This window comes from Convolutriloba macropyga, chromosome 2 (genome assembly GCF_964194025.1).
Source record: "Convolutriloba macropyga chromosome 2, txConMacr16.3, whole genome shotgun sequence".
Classification (NCBI taxonomy): domain Eukaryota; kingdom Metazoa; phylum Xenacoelomorpha; order Acoela; family Convolutidae; genus Convolutriloba; species Convolutriloba macropyga.
In genome coordinates this window covers 51,824,998-51,851,984 of record NC_134469.1, presented here as the reverse complement: position 1 = coordinate 51,851,984, position 26,987 = coordinate 51,824,998, and the positions used below count along the sequence as shown (strand labels likewise).

The window sequence follows — 26,987 nt, the reverse complement described above, 5'->3', positions numbered from 1 at the left end:
CTTGCAAAATTTCAGCAGCTTCTCAGAACATTTCTTACATATTTTCACCACTTGTGAAAATTCAACTTTCAGCAAAAAAATAACTAATTGGCTGGCTGTCAGTCTAATCAATTCCTTTTCCTCAGCAGGTTTCAAAATGCCAAATTAAAAGAAAAGATGCAAGATTTTGAGTTCCAAATATTTTGAATACGATGATCTGCATGCAAGCCCAATGTAATTTAAACTTAACGTTCATACAAAGAATCATGATGATTTTGCATTACAAAATGGAGAATGTCAGTCCATGGTAATTTTACAACTAAAAATTATATGAATAACGAGAACAAAGAAGATGACCAACTTACGAACTTCTTTGCAAGAGATATATCAATTTTTGCTGTGTTGATTGTAAAAATAATGTCTAAGTTCACACTCCTTGGTATATAGTTCTATCCTGAGCAATTTTTTTATTCTACTAACTAATCAGAATTCAAAGATTTCTTGTCCTGACAACTATAATCAAATTGGTGTATACTAACTTCTCTTTCATCTTTCACTAATCTAATCCTCCCTCTCAAATTGTTTTCAGTCATCCTGAATTCGATTTAAATTTTGTTACTAATGCAAAATAAGTTGCAATAATAGAATATGCCAACTAAGGAGTGTTCTAAATTTTTCTCACAAAATTGAAAAACTGTACGGCTCCAAAACAAACATCTTTGTATACTTTAACAATACCCTTACATTGTTTCTCTTATAGTGGTTACTCGAACATTTTCTACCTCATCATTCATAGGTTTGGCGTGTCACGTGTTCTTTGATTAAATTTTTCCCCATGTTATAACTTAAAAAATCGGTAAAAGTCTTTCTTAGTGTTTAAATCAAAAGCTGTTAAATTGTTTAAGTTTAAATTGCTTTATTGTTTAAGTTCAAGAACACATTTGGTTTTCGTCTCCATCTAGGACATTCAGTCCTTTTTTTATCCAGTGCAAAATCACGCGATGACAAGACAATTTATGGTAAATCTAGGAATTTGTAGAAGTAAGGAAGTAGCTAAAATTAGAGGAGTTTCTTGATATCAAAACTGTATAAGTGGTGGAAACAGATATAAAATAGGTAAAATAGTTGATGAAGCAATTACACAGTACAACAGATATCAACATTCGTTTCAGTATCCACTCAAAGAACAACATGAAACGTACAAACCAGATATGGGCCCACTTGAAAGACCATTAAACATTTACGAAGAATCGATGGAGCCCGATGTTGGGATATGCAGAGCAATGGATGAAGAGACTCGCAGAAATGAAGAGACTCGCAGGGAACACCGGTGAATCATCCAGAGGTTAAATCGAGTACAATGTTCTATTTAAAATTGAAAACTCTCCCTGATTTGTGAGAGCAGTTGAAACTCTAGGAATAAATGACAACTATAGAAAGTGATCAAAATCTGAGTCAAACCAAAAAATTATTTCAATTTCCTAATTACACCACGTTTCAATATATCTACAGTAAAAAAATGATTTCACACATCCAAAGCCACTCAAAACACTGCATTTATTTTCAGATTCCAAGCCGCCTAAGCAGCACCTTTATTTTTCTAAATACATACAAAGTTAAAGAATTATGTCTGAGACAATTAATATCTTAAATATACTTATTTATCTACATGAAAGCATGATCTTCAAAGCTTAATATATCCATTAACAATAAAGGTTGAATAATGACGATTAAGGAAAAAAAAATTATTGGCCATAACACTTTTTAAATAGTGTTTTTATGTGTGATCTAAAGAGCAGCACAATGTACGGAATTGAGTCACACCTTGACTTTTTGAGTATTTGATGTCTAAGGGATCAAGTTATTACTAGAATATCAAGTTAAAACTCCGATATATATATATATATATATATATATATATATATATATATGTATACATGTGTGTGTGTGTGTGTGTGTGTGTGTTGGCAACAGATAACAAAACATGTATCATTAGGCGAAAAAATTTGTGGAGGACAATGGGATCACAGCGTGATTATTTTTTTGAGCAGGCAAAAGTTTTCAAAAAATTATCATTTTCAGTCCCACTAAACAATAAAAATAGAGGCAAACAGACTACAGAACTGTTGCAGCCGAAACTTATTTGAAACCCGTCTACATAAATGTAAAACTGTAAAATTCAAAGGAAATGAGGTCATCTTTATGAAAAGTCAGGCGCCGGAACAAGCAGAATTTGTGGAGGATCTTGTTATAAATCTTCTGAACGTTTTTTGGGCATCAATTCTAATTAGACTATTAGAAAAATCTGTATTAGCTTTTTAAATAGTAATTGCAGACAGACTACTTGAAAAAGCTGTAATAGCTTGTCAAACAATAATCGCAGACAGAATATTTTAAGAAGCTGTAAAAGCATCCTAAACATTATTTGCAGATGCAATGTTCTAAAAACTGTAAAAACATCTTAAACAGAGAAAAAAATCTTTTGCTACGGTATAATTTAGCTGGCCAAGAGCAATCTTTACCATAACTACATTGTTGTTCCTAGTATCTCGCATAGCGCTATTTGCATTTTGAAGATAATATTTGAATTGGATATAAAGAAGATGATAATTACTTAAAAAACTTCTCATAGAAAAAGACTGAGAAAGTTTATTTTTCATTTTGTTATACCGTAAAACGCTTGTTCTCTAAGTGCTTGTAGACATAACCAAACTTAGAAAAAACATCGAATGGCAGATTTTGTTCAAATCAAATTTGAAACACAACAATTTATGAAATCTCAAGAGCTAAACGATACAGGATGAGAAATTTGCAAAAACAAAAAAAGGAGGGAGAATACTTGACAAGAAATGTGTTTCTAATAAACTCAGGCAGTGAAAATAAAGAAAAGATGCTATCTTGACCAAGTCAAGCATCCAAAAAATCTGAAGTATATCAAAACTTGTGTAATCTTAAAAATATGTTTTGTACATGGAGACTAAAATTTTTCTGTGTGAATTGTAGAAACCATCATAAACATAAGCGAGCTTTTGAGAAAGAAAAAAAATAAAATCGGGAGAAATAACCTCCATTGTTTATATCTCTAAACTATTATACCAAAAACACTAATAAATAGGATATATTATGTTATTATGTACTTGCTCCTGAAATAAATCGACTGAATTTACCAAGATGACACGTGATTTAAAACTCTTCGTGAGATTTTTGGAAGATGTATTGTGTGCAATTTGAAGCGAGTCATGGAAAGAAGCAAATTCTGAAAAATTTCTGAATAGAACTCACAATTTAATAATTTAATCTAGTCAGAAAGAGAGAGAGAGAGAGAGAGAGAGAGAGAGAGAGAGAGCGAGGCAGAGAGAGAGAGAGAGAGAGAGAGAGAGAGAGAGAGAGAGAGAGAGAGTTGAGCATGGAATTGGGTTCACAAAAAAACGATTACGGTTTCAGGAATGCCACAAGTTTTTGATGTACAATTCATAACACTTCCAATGTTACCAGTAGTTAGGCTGTCTTTTAGCAATCTTGTTCTTAAAATTAAAATATATATGTAGAAAACCAGTACCCAAATGAATGACCATCGAAATATGATGACCAAGACTCAAAAGAAAGTGAACGAAAATGATAGCTTTTAAATGAATGAAACACGTCGTGCAGGAGCAGGAGTAGTGCAGACCATTGTTTTACAGTTATTAAAAAATTCTGCAAGAAATTTTTAAGTTGAATCGAAAGAGAGTGCTTTACCAAATTTTTAAGACAATTAAATTACAAAAATGTAGTCCGGTCCACTGTCTTCTTTCAATAGAAATATGAAATCTCACTTTGTGAACAACAATCACTTTTATCTAAGGAATTTTATCTATAGTGCTCAAAAGCGCTGACATATTGCCACAATAATGTTGAATATCATAAAACAATAAAGTTGAATATCATCATAAATTTGAAAACCGGTTGAAGAAGACATCGTTCTTAAAGTTTTGGCGCATTACGTACCATTATTGTAAGGAATTAAGTCACATCTTGACCTCTTGAGCATTTGACATCTAGGGTAGCAAGTGACGACTAGAGTATCAAGATATAAGTCCGATATATGAGTTCGCAACAGTGAATGAAACAAGTATTTTTTGGACAATGGGATCACCACGTGTTCAATTTGTTGAGTAGGCAATAATTTTCAATACCTCATCTTTCTTAGTGTAACTAGACATTGAATACAAAAGCAACCAGACTATGGAACTGTTGCAGCCAAATTTTATTCTGAATTTGTAGAAGATCTTAGTAAAATTTTCGAGTGATTTTTCTTGGTCATCAATTGCATTTCGATTGTTAGAAAAATCTGTAATATCCTTCTTAGCAATAATTGCAGATAGATTATTTTAAAAATTTAAAAGCTTGTTAAGCAATCTGTACCATAATAGTTGTCTTTTCTATTATTTCGTTTGGTGCTCTTTTGCTTTTTGTAGATAGTTATTGAATCTGACATAAAGAAGCAGGGAATTTCTCGGAAACAACCATTAAAGAGTATTTTTGGAATTAAAAGCGTGATATTTTATACAAAGACTGAAAATTTCTTTTTTCTGTCCTTATACCTTTAGATGCTTGTTTTCTGAATATTTGTTGACGTAATGAACCATAGATAAAACACCGAATGGAAAACTCTCTCCAATTTAAAATTGAAACAGAACAAATTATTCAAACCCTAGAGCAGAATTTACAAGACAAGGAACTTAAAAAAACATAAGGAGGGGGATTTCTGGACATAAAGTGTTTCTAATAAACGTAGTCAGTGCAAAAAGTAACTGCTATATCGGCCAAGATAAGCATTCAAAAAATTTGAAATATATCGAAATTTGTTTGAAAAGACTTTGAAAAGCTTGTTTCAAGCAATTTTTGAACATGGAGGCAAATATGTCGCTGCAAGCTGCGGAAAACAACATAAAAAAGTGACATGTAGAAAATCGAATGCAGCAATTTTGGAGAAATAACTCCACTCCTTCTGTTTCCTGAATTTGGTTTTCCTAAAATTGATTTATAACCTTCATTCAGTTAATTGCACCAAAAATTATTATATCGAGAGTAGATAGAATGGATTTCACAGATCCAAAACCGCACACATCCAATTTAACTCATCCAGAACCGCTCAAAATATTGCATTTTTTAAGATAACAATCCGCCTAAACTGCATAATTTACTCTGTAGATAGATGCTTAGTTATAGCAATTATTTCTGAAAACATTTAATGATTTATATGATCTTATTTATCCAAATGAAAGCATGAACTTCTAACACTTAAAAATAAATGTCGAATAATGATGATTAAGAGAAGAAAACAAATTAACGGCCTTACTTTTTGATAATTTTTGAACTGGCAATTATAAAAAAGTCATCATTCTCAGTCCGTCTATACAGAGAGACAACCACAATATTGAACTGTGGCAGCAAAACATATTCAAAATATTACAAAAATTGTTTAAAAAAATTGGGGTCATTTTTATAAGAAAGCAGGCGTTCGTTCAAGCTAAGTTTGTGGAGGATCTTAGTATAAAATTTTTGAGTGATTTTTCTTGGTCACCAGTTGAAGTTAGAATATTGGAAAAATCTGTAAAATCATTTACAAAAATAATCGCAGATACAATAATTGATTCTTTACTAAGACAAAGAGGTTCTCAAACAAAATTTCTAAAACAAAGAATTTCAAAAAGGCTAGCCCGTTCTTTTGTTTTCTGTAAATATTAATTCAAATCTCATTTTTTGAGCAACAATAAACATTATTGGAGGCGCTGACTTATGGGGACAGGAATTTCAAAATATCAAAAAACTCTCAGATTGAGAAACACCTCGCGTTGACCGTGGCACATCACGCAGTTCTGAAAACATTCTGTTAGTACAGTTGAAAAAAAGTTGATGGTCAAAACTACTAACATTGACATGCGATTACCAGAATTGAACATAGCAAATATTGGGAAAACTGATCAAACCCTAACTATAATCAGTAACGAGCAAACTATTGTCTTGGGTATAAATTCGTTGTTAAAAACAAAACACACAAAAACCAATGAATCGCAAGCAAATCTTTGAATCTTTATCCCACCAGTTAAGAGGCGAGTCGGCTCTGAGAAATGTGTCACCCATGAGAGGGGACAATCTATGATGCTAAGTTTACGACGACTCACCCAATGAGCGGGGATATCAAAATATTATGCTTTATCATACGGGTTCTAATTAAGTGGTGGGAAAAATCTGAATGCAAGGACAGAAAGTGTTACATCAAACAACCTTTTCAAGAAGGAAGCGAGAGTTATTTCATCAGTGATTCGGGCTGAACTCCTGATAACAACAATGACTGTTTATGAACCAAGATTTCTTATTTGTATATTTTCTTAATTTAAAAAATACATGATAAGTCTGCTGCTGTTGAAGCCAATAATAATTGGATTTATGTTGGTGGTTTCTTTTTTAAAAAAAATCAATCAACGCATGTTCATCAGCAGGAGTTTAAAAGATCTCAATTCAGAGAAACCGACAGACCGGCTTACAGAGAAAATTCAGATAAATTTGCGAGTTCCAGAAAAAATGTGGTGTTCTTCATTAAAGCACGGCCATACAGTGGTCATCAGATTAGTTGTCATATAACTTATATTGCCACGCCTAATCTTTCTTACTAATAAAAATTTCTCATCTAATGCTATATTTCTTCTCATGACAACATTAATCAACTTTTCTGTGCCCTAAAATTTTAATAAAAACATCTTTCACTATTTTTAACCCTGCCCCCAAATTATTTTTGTTTATCCTGAATCCGATTTATCCTTTGTTTCTAATGCAAAATAAATTGCAATAATAAGATAAATCTGACAAAAGAGTATAACAACATTTTCCCGAAAAATTGAAAAATTGTATGGCATAAAAATAAGCATCTTCGTATACTATATATTACACTTACTTTGTTTCTCTTATAGTTTCTACTATGGAGTTAACTACCTACCTCGTTTTCAATAGATTTGGCGATGTCACATGCCTCCCTACACATTTTTCACCTGTTATAGCTTATTCAATTGGTAAAAATATTTAAAAAGGTTTTAAACAGTAACTGCACATGGAATATTTTTATTAGCTGTAAAAACTTTCCAGACACAAATTGCAAAAATTTGTTTTTAGAAAATTGTCAAAAGCAATTTAAGCAACGAAAGAATTATTTTCAGTGAAATAATTTGGCTTGCCAAAAGAAATCTGTACCAAAATGACGATGTTGTACCTATTATCTTGTAGGGTGCGGTGCTACTTTGTAGATAGCAAATAAATTGGACTTGAAGAAGAAAGAAAATACTGAGAAACAACCTACAAAGTGGACCCTTCAGAATAAATAAAAAGAAGGAAAAAAATAGTTCTTGAGGTTTGTAGAAGACGCAGTTTATGCGCTTTCAAGCGGGTCATTGCAAAAACTCAGTTCTAAGGACTCGCTGGAGAAAACTAACTATTTAAACTAGAGAGCAAGAGAATGAGAGAGAGAGAGATTTCAGAAAATAAGGCTGTTTAGCTTAAAAGACGTTTACAATGACAGAAGTAGATTGTGTCGTTGTTATCAAATAAACAAATCATGCACTGTTTGTCAGTTTTTCTGTTGCCATTTTCTGGCGCAAAATCCAAAACAGCACTAAGTACAATTCAATAAACTTCCAATGTTACCAGTAGTTGGGTTTTATTTGACCAATATTATTGTAAATTTTTTTAAAACAAATGTTGGCAATCAATACCCAAATGATTGAACATCGAAAATTGAGACAAAGGTTTGTGTCAAAAGTATATCTCAACAACAACCGTTCGGTAGGCTTAACATCAAAACGATGAAAAGTTACGCAGAAAATTATGAGAAAGGAGATGTCGAAATTCTCACGACCAAGATCATCCTACGCAAGCACCAATTGACTTCAATATAAGCAAGTCAGCAAATTCTGATTGTAATGAATGACTAAACCCAAACCTTGGATGCTGGAAAATAAGTCGATGTGATTTACTTGGGTTTTCTGAAATCATTTGACACAATAAACCAACAGCGTTTGTTGAACATTATCATACAGTTGGGAATCAGAGGGTAATCACTAAAGGGGAAGTTTCAAAACAGTTTCATAAACGATGGCGAATTACGATTAAACATCAAAGATATATATAGTCCAAATTGGAACCTGTCTGGCACGGGAATCTCTTTCAGTCCTCGGAGTGATCTTTTTCCCCATGTCTAAGTCTTATTTTCCAAATATTGTGAAATCAAATTAGTAACTATTCGCATACGACACAAAAGTGTACATCGAAATCAGCAAACTGATTGATGAAAATCAGCTAAAAAAAGATCTGTCAAAAATATAGATATGGTTGGACAACAGTGTACTACGTTTTAACAAAAAACTGCGAATTACAAAGCGAATCTCTCTCTGAAATATGCGCAATAAGCCCAAAAACAAACTACCAGATTTGCAATAAAAACTTACTCAAAATTAAAAGGAGACTAAGGAGTATATACATACGATGACCTGGTGTTTTGACAAACATAGAAGTACAAAAGTTACAAAAGTGTCTGAGCCGTCATCAGAATTTTTTTGTAATCTAAACAAAACTTTCTTCCCTCAATTTGTGAAATCGCTGGTACAACAAAATCTTGCATATTGCATTCAATTTTTGTATACGTATACGCATTAAACTTGAAGGAACACTGACTGACTTACTGATTTGTTTTAATTACAAACAGATTGTCAAGGCGCGCGAACGACGCAATTATTGAAAAACTGACCCAGAGGAAAAACTTAAGGTCTAAAAACCAAAACTGAATATGAAATATGCTGTCCACGAGGCTAAAAATTGTTCTAAAAAATAGCTTTTAAATGAGTAAAACAACGCGACGTCAAAGAAAGAGCCGTAGCAACACTTATTTTGCAGTAATTACGAAATATTAAAACAAAATAAATTGAAAAGAGACAGTTTTTCGCCAACTGTTTTAAGACAATGAAATTAGGATAAGAGGTAAATATTTTGGGGGTTGTAGACGTGGGAAGATAAAATGCTAAAACTAATGTTCGGAAACCAAATTAGGACAATAATGGAATCTGAGTATGAAATGTTTTTCTAACCGTTTGTGACCTCATTAAGCGGCACTATATCTAAAAATTAACATCAAGCTACTATGATACTGCGAAAACCGAACAATAATAGGAAAACTGAACAAATTCCAACCTTCATCAGTAACACGCAAACTATTCTCTTGGGCATACACTCGTTGACAAAAGCAAAGCCACAAATTTAAGTCGGAGCAGAAGTTTAGTAAATTTCAATTCAGAAAAACTGACAGGCCGACTTACAGAGAAAAGTTAAATAGAAGTTTGCCGGTTTTCTGTAAGCAGCTGTCAGTTGAATTCGCGTAACAACTGTTGTTGTTGTTCCCATCTAGTTGTTATAAATCCCACATACCCCAGTAATTGTAATAATACCATAAGGGGCTATAATGGAAACGACCCAAAATCTCTTCAGCGTGATCATTAAGTTGTTCGTTTCAATATGAAAATTTTTGCTTGAACTGTTGAAGCATGATCAAATAATAGGTTTTGGAACCGACGTACAAATAAATTTTGTTATCCTAAGTACGGTAGTTTTTTTTATATCTGCAGATCCCTCCTCATTAGCTTTCCTTGGTTTAAAGAAGAAGAGTATTGAACTAAACGTCATTCATTAAAACAACTTGGTTGATTAAATCCGTTGATGAATGTGTAAAACTTTTGATGCAGTAAAATTTTAAAAATGACGCTCAGTAAATTTTATGATCTTCTGATATAAAAATTCTTTCACAAAGTTTCCATACACACAAGTTTTCCATCCATTTTTGGCAGCCTTCCATGCAGCAGTAGTTTGTGCAGACATTTTTTTTTACAGAAAACTGCATTCACACGTTTTGGTTTTGTGATTGGGGGAAGTGTTTCAGCCCATGCTAGTCGAAGAACCTTAGCTTACGTCGACATTTTTTGTTATAATATATTGTTTTTACCCTTTCCAGAGCGGTTTTTCCGGAATATTCCTTCAATTTTTAAGTAAAGCTTCCTTATTTCTATTTCAAACAGATAGTCTGTGTGACGGTTGAGACCGAAAGATAGGGCTGAAGAGGCGATGAGCAAAAGTATGGCGTCAAAATGTCAGACCTTGAATGTATTCAAGAACGCAGGACTCGACAAAATAGCAGAGGAGAACTACACATAAGCAAAAATTGATCAGTAAAAACTCACAAAACTCTTTTCCAGCGGAAGAAAACATTCTACATTCTATGCTTAAAGTGTATTCAGTTTATGGTAAATATATATGTAAAAATACAGTGCCTTAATTTTGGTCTTTAGTTTTGTTTTTGTAATCGCCGCACAGAGGAAAACAAATGTACTTGACGAATTATCTTCAAATTTGGGAACTGCAACAGCAATCAGAATCTATCAAAGCTGGACAACTGAATGGGAGCTAACCCCAGAGAAATTAATATAATGGATTTAGGTATAATTTCTGGTAATCGATTACAGCTACAAAATTTAAAAAAAATATGACCAATATTATTTTAAAAATTAAAACATATATGTTGGAATCAATAACCAAATGAATGAACATCGAAAACAGGGACGTAATTTAAGTTTGTGTCAAAAACAAATCTCAACCACCCTGCAAGTTTAAAGTCAATAAATTAAAAAATTATGCGCAAAAAATTATAAGAAAGAAGATATGGAAGACCTCATGGCCAAGAAAAATCTAAGCAAAAACTAATTTGACTTCAAAATAGATAGGTCAGCAGTTTTTGATAATAATGGATGACTGTACCACATTTTGGATCCTGGAAATGAACTAGATGTCATACACTTGGATTTTCTAAAATCGTTTGAGAGTGTAGCGCAACAGCGGTGTTGAACATTATCATAGAGTTGGGATTCAGAAGCTAATCACTAGAACGGAAGTTTCAAATCAGATTTGTAAACAAATAGCGGATTACGAGTAAACGTCAAAGATGTATATATTCCAACATGGAAACTGTCTTGCACAGGAATCCGCAAGTTACAGTCCTCGGAGTGATCTTTTTCCCCATGTATAGATCTTTTTTCCAAATATTGTGAAATCAAAATAGTAACTTTTCGAAGACGACATAAAAGTGTACATCGATATCAGCAAACCAAGTGATGAAAATCAAGTAAAAAAGATCTAACAAATATACCGATAAGGCTGGACTTAGAGTACTACGTTCTAACAAAAAAAACTGCGAATTACAAGGCAAATATCTGTGAAATATAAGTAACAGGCCCTATTAACAAGCCAATAGATTCGCAATTCTTATCTTTCTTGTGGGAAAGAGGGGCCAGTTGAGGATGTCTTCGCAAAGGAGGCGAGAGTAGCTGAGAAAGCCTCCAAAAGATGTTAGCACATGTCTTCGTTTAACAACGGGAGGTAAGGTCCCAAAGCCTAATATTTGCCAAGTTTGTCAGACATGATAGTAAACATCAGCTGCTGAAAACAATTAATTAAATGAACACTAACATATTTCTTAATAACGATCTGACCCCAAATTCGTGCCAAGATAACTAGTGATTTGTGGAAGAGAGAAAAATTAAGTAATGTAATTTTCTTACTGTTAAGGAGAAAATTATTGTCTTGATACGGCACAATGAAAATATTGTGTTCAAAAATTTGTGAAAGTTCCAAAAATGGTATCAAGAGCTATTCGCTGATGTATATAGGAACTTGAAAAAAGCTTTTTGAAATATTGCATAATGTGACGCATCAGTTTGCGCATTGACAATTCTTTATTCTGATGGAATAATTATGAACATCTGTTGTGACATTGAGTGTAATCCGGGCCCTGAAATTGAACACAAAATTTTTTTCGAAGTGTGGGAGAAATGATTTTAAAATTGACGCATTGCTAATTTTATTTTTCAAGATGTAACTAAAAAGCGTATGCATTCGAAGTCTTTCGTTAATGACATGGGAAGGAAAGGTATTGTAGGAAAGTAGCTCCTCAAAGTCATGAATTTTTCAGATAAGATATAAGTGCAATCAGCTCCAATAAGAAAGGAAGTGGTGTACTCTTTTTCGTGCCCGTGAAATTTGCTTTAAAAGAACGCAAGTATTTGAACCTACTTGACCAATGAAAACACAAGTCATTATGAATTTACGGTCGGTGCACTTTTTCGAACACCTGCAGGTCTAAAATGATTTGGAATATAACATACAACCCCTTCAAATTATGTCAAAATGAGTTCCAGTTCCTGTCAAAATGAGTTGTTGATGGGAATCCATTCTGATCATTCTATTTGATGATTATTATATAGATTACCTTAGTTTTCGCAAAAAACAAAATCTGGACTTAGTAATTCATTCTACCCTACGGTTTCACAAAAGCTTGTCAAAATTTTCCTCGGCGTTTATATAAGGCATCGAAAATTCAAATTGTTCAGATTTTAATCTTTGTGTTTGACAGTTTTTTTCAAAACCGACCACTTCGGGTCTGTGTTGGTTACCGGAATAAAAGTTGAAAACAAAAGAGCGTCACAATAAATAGATTCGATAGGAAAAAAGTATGATAAAATCTTGTTTTGCAAACCATTGACGCAGATATGCCTTGGTCCAAATGCCAATGGTATATTGAACATGTTTGTCCATCTTCTAGTGCAGAGGAAAAACATGCGCCCCTTAAGAAAGTGTTCGGAAAGAAAAGTACTCAAAAACTGTTAAAGGAATTCTGGTTTCACGAGGAATGTAAAAGTTTACAGTGTGAACTTCAAACAGCGTATGAGAATTTTAGTTTGAATTCTTTACCAGCTTTACCAGAATTTTGTTCACTATACAGCAAGGTTCGCAACAAACTGTACAATGTATTGAAAAAAAAACAGGACGTTCTCCTGGAACTGTTTTCTCTCCATTAGTACTGCTTAAGGTTGCTGAAGCTTCACCAATAAGGTTAGGGGAACAAAAAAGCAATCTGTAAAATTTACTCCAGTAAAAATTTGTTTCGGTGATATAAATGTCACGACAAAAAAGCAGAGTGTTTCAATTTGGTCTTTTCAAACCCAGGACAACTTTGTGGTATGAAAAATGAAGAAAAACCATGTTTTGATGTTGGCGACACTTCATTTGTGTAGTTGTTATTATCAGAAAAATTCTGCTTTGATTCAACCACAGAACAACCTCCTATCAAGACTAGTGTTCCTTGTAAAGTTACCGCGTCGGCTGTTTTTGATAGTAGAGGGAATTTTTTAAGTTTCTTTTCTGACTCTCATTAAAATCAATGCCTTGATGACAGGTTTTTTTGCTACGATGCTCGAAATTGTTGTCATAATCTCAATCTAGATAAAAGATGAAATCATCAACCCTGTAAGATATTGTCCTTTCTCGATATTTACTGCGTTATCTAAAATAATAGAATTTTTATCATAAAAATTTGCGCTAATAAATCGCAAGTTATTTTGACAGCAAGAAATTATTATCGCCGCTTCAATTTGGATTCCCACTTATGATATCAGCATAAGAATCTATTCTATTTTTTATATTCCAACAATAATTTTATGATGATAATTTTGTTCTTGTCCTTTTCTTCGATTTGTCAAAAAAACTTTCGAGTCGCTGTCATTTCAAATCCTTTAGATTAAATTGTAAGTTTCCATATTTTTAAATTTCTGCCTAGCAGGTCATAATATGTTTTCTGACAAAATCGCATGCAGCAATTTTTTGCTATTGTAGTTGAGTGAAATTGCAAAGAGCTAAGGCAAGCTGTTCCTCAGAGCAAATTAGTGAAACTGGTAAGCTTTTGCAGAATAGGATTGATTTTTTTTTGTTTTGTAGTTACAAAAAATAGTCTATCGATTTTAACAATTTGCTTTTTTAGGAACTCGTCAATAGTCATTCATAGTATTCTGCTTTATGTCCCTCTCAAATCAGTTCAGTTTTGGTGCGTTTCGGAGAAACAGACAAATTGGGCTTTGAAGAGCGTATTTTTTGTTCAATTATCATTTAGTCAAAGAAATTAAGAAAACCTAAAAATGTAATTGGTGTAAGACAGCTGATTGATTTGAAAATTTTAATTTACCACTTCCGATAAATTAGGAATATCTAAAATGCCTTCCAAAAACAGCTTAAAATACCTACGGCCAATTTTAGGATTAACAAACTCGCTAACCAAATAATTTTTATAGTGAAATTTTCGTTTGTTTCATCCTCTTCGAAATCATTCTTCAATCATTCAAATATATGTTTAAATGTATTCAAAAGCCAATGCAAAAGATTTATTTTGAGCCAGGTCAACAGCAGTTACTATCGAACGAGCTATCACATGGCGTGACTTCCACTTCTGATGACATCCGACCAGTTTAATTTGAATAAAAAGCAACTAAACTATTTGTGTTTCTACATAAATCAATTTTAGTTATTGTACCTTTAGCAAAAGCTATTCCTATACAAAATTACTGTTTCTCTTTCTCTCTAATAGAAAAAGCAGAAGATGGCACTTTTTTGTTTAGCACTGCAATTGTTGAAGCGGGACGCTATCAATGCTATAATGTAAAATAAAAAAAATAAATCACAACAAAATTACGCTTAAAAAAGTTTTTGCAGAACAGTGAGGTTAATAAAGATCAAACTAGTCGGAACTCAAGCCTCGAATGTCATTCAGAATTATCCACGATATCTAGAATGCAGCAATTTTTTGCTTTGTAGTTGAGTGAAATTGCAAAGAGCTAAGGCAAGCTCTTCCTTAGAGCAAATTAGTGAAACTGGTAAGATCTGCAGAATAGGATTGATTTTTTTTTGTTTTGTAGTTACAAAAAATAGGATACCGCTTTTAACGATTTGCTTTTTCAGGAACTCGTCAATAGTCATTTATAGTATTCTGCTTTATGTCCCTCTCAAATCAGTTCAGTTTTGGTGCGTTTTGGAGAAACAGACAAATTGGGCTTTGAAGTGCGTATTTTTTTGTTCAAGTATCATTTAGTCAAAGAAATTAAGAAAACCTAAAAATGTAATTGGTTTAAGACAGCTGATTGATTTGAAAATTTTAATTTACCACTTCCAATATATTAGGAAAATCTAAAGTGCCTTCCAAAAACAGCTTAAAATACCTACGGCCAATTTTAGGATTAAAAAATTCGCTGACCAAATAATTTTTATAGTGAAATTTTCGTTTGTTTCATCCTCTTCGAAATCATTCTTCAATCATTCAAATATGTGTTTAAATGTATTCAAAAGCCAATGCAAAACAATTATTTTGAGCCAGGTCAACAGCAGTTACTATCGAACAAGCTATCACATGGCGTGACTTCCACTTCTGATGACATCCGACCAGTTTAATTTGAATAAAAAACAACTAAACTATTGTGTTTCTACATAAATCAATTTTAGTTATTGTACCTTTAGCAAAAGCTATTCCTATACAAAATTACTGTTTCTCTTTCTCTCTAATAGAAAAAGCAGAAGATGGCACTTTTTTGTTTAGCACTGCAATTGTTGAAGCGGGACGCTATCAATGCTATAATGTAAAATAAAAAAAATAAATCACAACAAAATTACGCTTAAAAAAGTTTTTGCAGAACAGTGAGGTTAATAAAGATCAAACTAGTCGGAACTCAAGCCTCGAATGTCATTCAGAATTATCCACGATATCTAGAATGCAGCAATTTTTTGCTTTGTAGTTGAGTGAAATTGCAAAGAGCTAAGGCAAGCTCTTCCTTAGAGCAAATTAGTGAAACTGGTAAGATCTGCAGAATAGGATTGATTTTTTTTTGTTTTGTAGTTACAAAAAATAGGATACCGCTTTTAACGATTTGCTTTTTCAGGAACTCGTCAATAGTCATTTATAGTATTCTGCTTTATGTCCCTCTCAAATCAGTTCAGTTTTGGTGCGTTTTGGAGAAACAGACAAATTGGGCTTTGAAGTGCGTATTTTTTTGTTCAAGTATCATTTAGTCAAAGAAATTAAGAAAACCTAAAAATGTAATTGGTTTAAGACAGCTGATTGATTTGAAAATTTTAATTTACCACTTCCAATATATTAGGAAAATCTAAAGTGCCTTCCAAAAACAGCTTAAAATACCTACGGCCAATTTTAGGATTAAAAAATTCGCTGACCAAATAATTTTTATAGTGAAATTTTCGTTTGTTTCATCCTCTTCGAAATCATTCTTCAATCATTCAAATATGTGTTTAAATGTATTCAAAAGCCAATGCAAAACAATTATTTTGAGCCAGGTCAACAGCAGTTACTATCGAACAAGCTATCACATGGCGTGACTTCCACTTCTGATGACATCCGACCAGTTTAATTTGAATAAAAAACAACTAAACTATTGTGTTTCTACATAAATCAAATTTAGTTATTGTACCTTTAGCAAAAGCTATTCCTAGACAAAATTACTGTTTCTCTTTCTCTCTAATAGAAAAAGCAGAAGACGTCACCTTTTTGTTTAGCACTGCAATTGTTGAAGCGGGACGCTATCAATGCTATAATGTAAAATAAAAAATATAAATCACAACAAAATTACGCTTAAAAAAGTTTTTGCAGAACAGTGAGGTTATTAAAGATCAAACTAGTCGGAACTCAAGCCGCGAATGTCATTCAGAATTATCCACGATATCTCGAATTTGATATTCGTAAGGCTTGTTTTTGGAATCACTGAGTTGATTTCTAGTAAATTTCATTTTTCGACGTAGCATGGAAAAAAGAGCTGTCGAGAAAAAGAAACTCATCTCTGTTCATGGAACATTATTTTCTGAGTACGTTCGTTGAGAGATTATTTTGCCCTTGGTAAAATCAGAGTCGTATTGAATGCATTTTTTGCTCGTTCGATATATTTTCTAAGAAAAAAATAGAAAAATGATCAATTCCCTGTTCAATCCAAGTCACCTTTTTTATTGTTAAATGCGGTGATGATTTGCAAATTGAACGGAAAAACACTTTTTTAAGACCCCATTTCAGTTGCTTTCCTAGAGAAGTCATGATACGTTTTACAATTTGCTGAAAAAATAGATCGGAATAATTGAGTCTTAACAAAACAATTGAATGATGTCAAACCTCTAAGCTTGATGTAGAGAGTTGAGTTCCAATTGTTTCTGTCATTTTATACCCTGAGCCATCTTTTTAAGGTTTTATTTAACTTGAATCACAAAACTGAGGCTGCTATCAATTGTTAGTCCTAAATTTTTACATTCATTTTTCTTTTTGATTATGTTATTATGTACTAATTTTGTGTCCTGGGTTTGGTTTCTGTGATCCTTTTGTTTGCTGAAGCAAACGAACTCTGGTTTTTTGAAGAATTCAAACTTAATTGATATTTTCTGAAGTATTTTGCTAAATAATGTATGTTTAAATCCAAGGACTTTTTTGCTATCTTTTCATCCTTGTTAGAAGCAAACTTAGGCAATTATCAGAAAATTGTATGTATCATTGTTACATCAGTATCAATAGCTGTACAAAGATCGTTTACATATAAATTGAACAAGAGAGGTCCCAAGACAGTTCTTTGGGGTACACCTCTGACCACTTTTATCCAGCTGGAGTAAATTTAATCTAATTTTACACGTGAAATCTATTAATAATAAAGCTTTTTATAAGGTTCTGTGCATCGCTATCAAAGCCAATTATTTTTGGTTTTGCTATTAGGATATCATGTGATTTGGAATCAAAAGCTTTTAAAAGATCCAAAAAACATACAAACCATTGGCTCTGGAAACACGTTTTCGAAAAACAAAGTGAAGTGGATTTATAAGTTTAAATTTTTGTACGTGATTCGTTATTTGTTGATAGGTTTTGCACAAAAACTTTTGTAAATTCACTTGTGATCGATCTTGGGCGGTAGTTGGTTGCATCCGTCGGGTCATCTTTTTCGGAATTAGGGCTGCTTTTTGCCTTTTTAATGTAGGTTATTACACTGGTTGACAAAAGTAAAGCAACAAATTTAAAAGATGACATCATCAGCCCTGTAAGATATCGTTCTTTCTCATTAATTACTGCGTTTTCTACAATACTAGAATATTAGCAAAAAAACCTGCGCTAATAAATCACAAGTTATTTTGACAGTAAGAAATTATTATCTCTGCTTCAATTCGGATTCCCACGTATGATATCAGTACAAGATTCTATTCTATTTTTATAGTCCAACAATAAATTGATAATAAAAAATTGGTTAATGCCCTTTTCTTCGATTTGTCAAAAAAAACTTTCGACTCGATATCAATTCAAATACTGTGGATTAAATAGCATTTTGCAAATTTTTGATTTTCCGCCTAGAAGGTCATAATATCATAATATCTTTTCTGACAAATTCTATGCAACACTTTTTTGCTATGGGAGTTGAGTGAAATTGCATTGAGCTAAGGCAAGCTTTCCCTCAGAGCAAGTTAGTAAAACTGGTAAACTTTTGCATTATGCGAATGATTTTTTATTGTTTTATAGTTACAAAAAATAGGATATCGATTTTAACAATTTGCTGTTTCAGGAATTTGTCAATAGTCATTTATAGTATTCTGCTTTATGTCCTTCTAAAATCAGTTCAGGTTTGGTGCTTTTCGGAGAGACAGCTGAATTGGGCTTTGAAGTGCGTATTTTTTGTTCTAGTATCTCTTCGTCAAAAGAATTAAGAAAACCTAAAAAGTAATTGGTATCAGACAGCTGATTGATTTGAAAATTTTAATTTACCACTTCCAATATATTAGGAAAATCTAAAGTGCCTTCCAAAAACAGCTTAAAATACCTACGGCCAATTTTAGGATTAAAAAATTCGCTGACCAAATAATTTTTATAGTGAAATTTTCGTTTGTTTCATCCTCTTCGAAATCATTCTTCAATCATTCAAATATGTGTTTAAATGTATTCAAAAGCCAATGCAAAACAATTATTTTGAGCCAGGTCAACAGCAGTTACTATCGAACAAGCTATCACATGGCGTGACTTCCACTTCTGATGACATCCGACCAGTTTAATTTGAATAAAAAACAACTAAACTATTGTGTTTCTACATAAATCAAATTTAGTTATTGTACCTTTAGCAAAAGCTATTCCTAGACAAAATTACTGTTTCTCTTTCTCTCTAATAGAAAAAGCAGAAGACGTCACCTTTTTGTTTAGCACTGCAATTGTTGAAGCGGGACGCTATCAATGCTATAATGTAAAATAAAAAATATAAATCACAACAAATTACGCTTAAAAAAGTTTTTGCAGAACAGTGAGGTTATTAAAGATCAAACTAGTCGGAACTCAAGCCGCGAATGTCATTCAGAATTATCCACGATACCTCGAATTTGATATTCGTAAGGCTTTTCAATCATGTTTCTTTGAAGTGGAGCTCGCTACCATTGCACGTGCGAGATACAGGTGTATGTTTAAATGTTTTCAAAAGTCAATTGAAAGCATTATTGTGAGCCAGTTCAACAGCAGTTACTATCGAACAAGCTATCACATGGCGTTACTTCCGCTTTGGAGAACCTCCGACCAGTTAAACTTTAATAAAAAACAACTAAACTATTTGTGTTTCTACATATATCATTTTTAGTTATTGTATCATTAGAAACAGCTATTCTAAATTACTTCTTTCTCTCTCTCTCTCTCTCATAGAAGAAGCAGAGGACGACTGCAAGCATTATTGTCAACATTTTTTTAATTTAGCACTGCAATTGTTAATGCCGGACGCTATCAATGCTAAACTGTACATTGAAAATATAAATCACAACAAAATTACCTTACAAAAAGTTGTTGCCAAACATAGTGAGGTTTTTAAAGAACAAACTAGTCAAAATTCAAGCCACGAAAGACATTCAGAATTATCCACGATATCTGGCATTTGATATGTGTTGTGCTTCATTAACAATTTTCTGAACACATTGATGCTTGTTTTTGAAATCTCCGAGTTGATTTGCTGTAAATTCCATTTTTTGTCGTAGAATGGAAAAAACTTGTCCAGAAAAGAAACTTATCTGTGATCATGGAATATTATTTTTTGAGCACGTTCGTTGATAGTGTATTTTGCCCTTGTTCAAATCAGTGTCGTTTTGAATGCATTTTTTGATATATTTTCAGAGAAAAAAAGAATGTTGATTAATTCTCTGTCTGATCCCAGTCACCTATTTTTTTTGTTACGCGCCTTGATGATTTGCAATTTGAGCAAAAGAACACATTTTTAAGACCCCAGTTTAGTTGCTTTCCTAAAGAAGTCATTCATAGGTTTTCCAATGTGCTGAAAAAATAGCTGAATAAAAACGGATAAAACGGAAAAACAATGTACTGAATAAAAATGGAAAAACTGATAAATAGCAGTTTGCACCAATTAATGAAACAAGGAAATATAGGTGAAAAGATTTATCAAAGGATAAGGACAACTGGATAGCAGCCGGCCAGGCTTTATGGACTTGCTAAAGTACATAAAATGATACTCCGCTTCGGCTTGTTCTGTCAATACCAAGTAGCAGTTACGGGAACCTCATTAAATTTCTCTCTCTCTTTTTCGAGAGGTTACCAGATGCAAATATTGAGACTAACTCGAAAGATGCCAGAGCCGCTCTAGAGGCCATCAATTTGGATGACGATGAACTAGTTGTATCTCTCGATTTTAAAAGCTTATACACAAATGTACCGGTTGAGGAGGCAATTGAAGTTGAGCTTAAAGAACTGTACTCCAGTGACAAGATACCTGAGATTCCGAGGTCGGCGAGGAAGAGCCTTTTACGACTAGCCGTAACGAATGTTCACTTTAAGTGTAATAAAATGTGGTACACTCAATCGGATGGTTTAGCAATGAGTGCTTCGCTGGCTGTAATTTTGGTAACTTTGGGGATGAAATCTTTTGAAAAATCCTTACAGAAACCAAATGAGGGAAGGGAGAACAAAATTCCTGACACAAAGGCGATATGCATTAACTGTAACCGACGCGTTACTTTCCGATGAAAAGGGGTCGAGTGCGAATCATGCAAAAACTGGTTTCATGCAAAATGCCAAGATATCATTGACACAGAGTATAAGACGATGCAAGACAATGATTGTATTTGTTCCTATTGCGCGGGAAAAAATACAAAAGAGGACACATAGAAATTGAAATTATTCAAGAGGTATGTAGATGACATTGTGTGCACCTTCAAGGGGAACCCTCTAGATTACCTTGAGTATGCAAATTATCTTCACAAGAACTTACAATACACTCTTGAGACACCAAACCGTTACAACATAAGAAAAATGTGATTCATGGGTCTATGCATAGGAATTTTAATGCAACCAGTGACCGGCAATGCTTTGATGTAGCTCTCACGAAAAATCAAGAGATCTGTACTAAAAATAAATATCCAACTGAGTGGTCCTCCAGTATTTTTAACGGGACGTTGGATAAAATAGTCACGACGAAAAAGAATACAGCTACCCCCCAAAAAAATGAACGACATCGCAAACCAGTTAAATGTCTTAACAATACGGAACCTAAACCGAGGTTGTTTGTACAATACAGAGGAAATTTTACTCAAAATTTTGCAAGTAGACTGAAAAAATTGTGTGCTATTCAAATCATTTTCCTAACAAGAAAGCTAAGAACTTGCTTGCCCACCCTGACATCATCCTCTGATTAGATTGTGAAATCCCACGTGGTTTATAAAGTTACATGTAGTGGGTGCAGTTCCACCTATGTTGGCCAAACCAGCCAAAATGTTACCACAAAAATTTTGGAGCATCAAAAGATGGATTCTCCAGTGGGACAGCACCTCATTGAATTTTGTGGTACAGCGCATAATATTGAATGGGAGATTCTTGATACAAGTTGGTGGGTAAAAAAGCTAATGACAATAAAAGAGCTCTACATCAAAAAACTGAAACCGCAAATTAATACCCGCGATGAGTACCGGGGGCGGGAATTGGCATTGAAGTAATAGATCAAATGCAAATAATTTGACTTTTGAAATTCAAAAAATTTTCTGCTACTTGTTAATTCTAAAATTTGTAAATCCCAACATGTAAAAAATAGAAAATAAGAACAGATAGATAGGAATTAAAGTAGAAATTTCTTTTCAGGAATCAAATAAATATACCCGTGATTTTCAAAAACTCCGGAATAAAATTGATTTTGGTGTAATAATCTGTAAAATGTTTTAATTTTGATTTTAAATTTAAATAGCTTCAAAAATTCGAAGTTTTTATTAGTTCTTAGAATTATAGTCAAAGACCAGTTTATATACATTGTAAAAGATTTCATTTAATTTTTAAACCCGAGGACGAACCCAATTTTCGAAAAAACTCGTTTTTTATTCAATTTAAGTTTTAATTGACAATTACTTCTTCTCTGCATGAAAAAATAGAGGGAAAAAATTGAGATTTAACAAAACAATTGAACGAAGTCAAACCTCTAAGCATGATGTACGGAGTTGAGTTCCTATTGAGTCTGTTGTTTTTATGCCCTGAGCCTTCTTCTTTAATTTTTGTTTAACATGATTCACAAAACTGAGACTGCTATCAATCATTAGTCCTAAATTTTTACCTTTTTTTACTTTTCGATTACTTTATTATCTACTAATTTTGTATCCTGCGTTTTGTTTCTCTGATAATTTTGTTTGCTGAAGCAAACGAACTCTGTTTTTTACGAAGAACTCAAATTTAATTGATATTCTCTTGCTAAATTATGTATGTTTAATTTCAGGGACATTTTTGCTATCTTTTCATCCCTGTTGGAAGCAAAAATTAGGCAATCATCAGCAAACTGTATCGTTGTTACATCAGTATCAATAGCTGTACAAAGATCGTTTACATATAAATTGAAAAAGAGAGGTCCGAATTAATTTCTTTGGGGTACACCTCTGACCACATTTATCAAGTTGGAGTCAATTAAATCTAATTTTACACGTGAAATCTGTTAGAAAGAATGTTTTATAAGGTTCTGTGCATCGCTATCAAGGCCAATTATTTTTAGTTTTGCTATTATGATATCATGAGATATGTTATCAAATGCTTTTGAGGGATCCAAAAGTGCAGTATGGACAATATTGTTTGAGTCAATACTTTTACGAACTGATTCTATGAAAAATATTACAAGGGGCTGTGGAAACAGCTTTTGGAAAACCAAATGAAAGCAGATTTATAAGTTCAAATTTTTGTACGTGATTCGTTATTTGAAAGGTTCCGCTAAAAAGTTGAAAATGCACTTGTGATTGATTTTGGGCGGTAGGTGGTTGCATCCATCGGGTCACCTTTTTTGTAGATAGGGCTGATTTCCGCTTTTTTAATGCAGTTTAATACACTCGTTGTCAAAAGTAAAGCCACAAATTTAATTCGGATCAGAAGTTTAGTAGATCTGAATTCAGAAGAACTGACAGGCCGACTTACAGAGAAAAGTTATAAGAAGTTTGCCAGTTTTCTGTAAGCAGCACTGAGCTCAGTTCACGTTACATCTGTCGTTGTTCTAATTATGGCACCCGCAATACCACCAGCTTGGTGATCATTCAATCTATAGCCCCCATTCATTGAAAACAAATGTACTTGGCGTATTATATTCAAATGTGGAAACTACAACAGCAATCAGAAACTTGCAAACCTTGACAACTGAATGGGTGCTAAAACCAGAAGAACGATCTTAAAATCCTATTCTACTACTACTGTTTTTTTTTTAAATTCGTTTTACGAAAGATGAGTTTGCGGTTAAAATTTGCAATGCGTTGATAAGTTTCGATGGTATTATGACGAGTTCAAACTCCTAGGCATAATGGTATGGTAAAAATTCGAGTAAACTATTTGTTTAGATATTTCATATTAATTTAATACTCTAGAGATGTAATTGAAGAGCAATTTGGTTTGATGGTTTACGGTGTTTTAGTATAAAATGGTGGGAGATGGCGGACGACTGTTTGTGGGTCGCTTGGGCAAGAACACGACAGATCGTGATGTCAGAGCAATATTTGGGCGATATGGTGAGATGTCGAGATGTGATGTTAGGATTGGTGTAGAAATGGGATTTGCATTTATTAATTATTTTGACAGACGCGACGCTGAAGATGCGATCAGGCGCGAAAATGGAAGAGAGTATCACGCCAGAAAAATTGTTGTAGAATGGGCTAAGGACGATGAAGGACCAGGATACAAAAGGCGAGCCGGTCGGCTGGATCGAGCGAGTGGTGGACGAGATAGTGGAAGCAGTAGAAGACGGTCTAGATCAAGATCACGTGACAGACGTCGCCGATCTAGGTCCCATGAACGTCGGAGAAGACGACGCTCCTCGGACGACAGAGGTGCTCGACGAAGACGGCGAAGTCGGAGTTCAAGAGGTCGACGTGATCGAGACGATTCGAGAAGTCGTGAAAGATCGTCGAAACATCGCCGGAGGGAACGAGACAGCAGTCGTGGCAATGATAGAAGGGAGCGATCAGAAAGTGGGAGACGCGACCGTTCAGGCAGTGAGCAAAGCGAAGCTCATGGAGATAATTTTGTCGATGTAAGTCCAAAAAGAGAAGAGAGGAACTCTCGGAGTAAATCTCGAAGTATCACGCCAAAATCAAATCGAAGCGCAACACCTGATGCTACTGCAGAGAAGTCTGCTAATGGTACTGAAACCGCTTCTTCAATGGATGTGAAGCCTGAGAGGTCAAAATCTCAGTCAAACACACAGGACTAGAAGAGACCTACATTTGTCCCTACCTAGTTGACCCGATATGCTTGAGAACTGGGTCTAAATTCATTTGGATGTGCATTTGGTAAACTTTTGTTTCGTCATTTTAAATTAAAAAATCAGTTTCATATAACGCTTTTTAACTATTTCTGGCTATTTTCAGGAAACCCCTCTTTGCTTCACATCCCTATGTTAATGACAGAAAGTAACCCATGTTCCACATTGGAATGTTGCCCGCGTGCCCACCCCTCAATGGGAGCTCATTTCACCCGAAACCCATCTGCGGTCAAAATACCCCTAGGCACTCCCTAATGTTCTACACAATTGTCATCACAGTTTTGGGCCGACTGACCCTCGACTGTTGAGCCATTGCACCCGGTACTATTTGCCAAAACCGCTCTATCATCATACCTTTCTACTACAAAGAGTTTATTTCTATTGGAGCCGAACAGCCCTAAATCTTCAAAAGTTAGCTGGTAAAAACATAACAGCGATTCCAGTGCATAGCAAATGGATCTAAGAATGAGTTGCTCAGTAATGTTTTAATGAGAAATTAGTATCCAAATAATAATCTGTAGAGATGACAGGCTCATTTTTGAGCTCTGTTAGCTAAAACAGTTGAAACGGAGTTTTTAAACATGATTATTGATATTTTTTAATGACTTTCTTTTTCTGTGGCTATTATTTAGGCGCTTTCCTTTTTTATAATTCAAAGAATCTTTACAATTCAAAGAATTTTAATTGTATTGGTGACTATAAAGTAAAGTGAGCGGCAAGAAAATTTTTCAGTCTAATCTTAATGTTGATGGGGAAGTGGTGTTTGAAAAGTTTGCTACCTCGATTGTGATTTTTTCACGTGCGACAATTTAACTTCCGTTTTTACTGTTTTTGATCGTTTTTTCTCCAAATGCTTCTCAGAGTCAAGTCTTAGTCGTCTCTAGCTTTTTTGTTCAGTCAATAAAATTTTTTGAATTGAATATCAGGACTTGTCCTGCTATGTATTTCATTTGCTTTTCTTTCGATCACATTTTTAGTTTTACATAAGTAACGATTTTTACATTTGACGCCTGATTTACCTCATTCACTGTGTCAACTAATGTATTTAATTTGTTTCACTCATTGAATTACGCAATGTAGTGAATACGGTCAATATCGGAAGAGCAGAATCAAAAGAAACGGGATGGACCAATGAAGCCCGGTCATTAAGTCATAATTTATATTTATATTCTTGTTGTTTTCAGAAATCGTTGTGGCATTTTTTCCACGTGATGAAGACTCCAATTTTTCTGCCTGTAGCTAGATCTAAGAAATCAAATACTATTATTTCAATCGTAAGCGCTTCAAGTTTAATGAAATTTTTGTTATGATTTATGAAATGTCCTCTTGAAATTCAATTAAGTTGTCAGGAGACCCGAAAAACTTTAGGCGTTCTTTTTCAAAAAATAAAACATCAAAAAATTAAAATTAACTAGGTCTTCAGAGCAGGATGATCTCGATATTTGCTAAAACAACGCTCAGGAATAAAGTTTACATCAAAGCAATCTTAACTAAAGACCAAAAACTGCTCAAGTTAAAAAAAACTACAGGAGGTTGAACCGCTGGGCTAGGATTACGCCTTACATTTTTCTCGAAATGAAGTCTCTAAAATTGAGATCACGTAAAGAACGATTCTGTCAAGATGACATTTCATCCAATTTGTGTTGCTTTTTTTAGTTTTAAACAGCGGTCGAGCTATAAAAGTTACTACGGGAAATCTTACAAATAAAAAGTTGCTAGGGAAAAGTTACGTAGAAATCAATAATAGTGAAGTGCAACTCTTAAATTAAATATGAGTTTTTTCAAACTTGTTGATTTCGAGTTACCGATCACTTGCATCAGATGAGTGTAGTCTTTTTTTAAGTAGTCCTTAACAGTGTTCCATCATTCTTGTGACACATTGTTGAAACGATTGCATAGAACTGACTCATCCTCTCAAATATGCTAACTTCTTAATAAATAAATACCAGAATAAAGAATTTTCAACGAATCCTATTAGGCAACAAATTTGAATAGCATAAATCTATAAGCTATAATCTACAGCGTTTGACCATGCCTCATGGGGCTTGGCCATGTCTCAGTGGACAGTTGGTTTTGATAGGACTGTCATAACCGAACATCAGAATTTTTTTCATTTCTGATTGGTGGGACATAAAATTTCTATTTTGGTACGTTTGCCATTTTCACAACAATAGAAAATTTTTAGATTATCCGGTCCGAGGAGCTAAACCCGCAGTTAATACCCTTCTTCTTGTTGGTGTCCTTATCCGGTGATACCCAAACCCTAAACCCAAATGCCACATGTACACACACGCGCTTAACCGGATCAGTTTCAAACTACCGTGTGGTCAATCA

The 26,987-nt window shown here is 33.6% G+C and overlaps 2 protein-coding genes across 2 annotated transcripts in view; one reads left to right on the top strand and one right to left on the bottom strand.

Annotated features, from left to right (window-relative positions):
- LOC142358754 (proteasomal ubiquitin receptor ADRM1-like) overlaps positions 1-26,987 on the bottom strand; it is a 275,805-nt gene that overhangs the window by 198,084 nt on the left and 50,734 nt on the right. The window lies entirely within an intron of this gene.
- Positions 23,786-25,235, top strand: LOC142358756 (uncharacterized). Its single transcript, XM_075410320.1, has 2 exons — positions 23,786-24,681; positions 24,760-25,235. Exon 1 carries the CDS (start codon positions 23,814-23,816, stop codon positions 24,600-24,602), a length of 789 nt encoding a protein of 262 aa, XP_075266435.1. The 5' UTR covers positions 23,786-23,813; the 3' UTR covers positions 24,603-24,681; positions 24,760-25,235.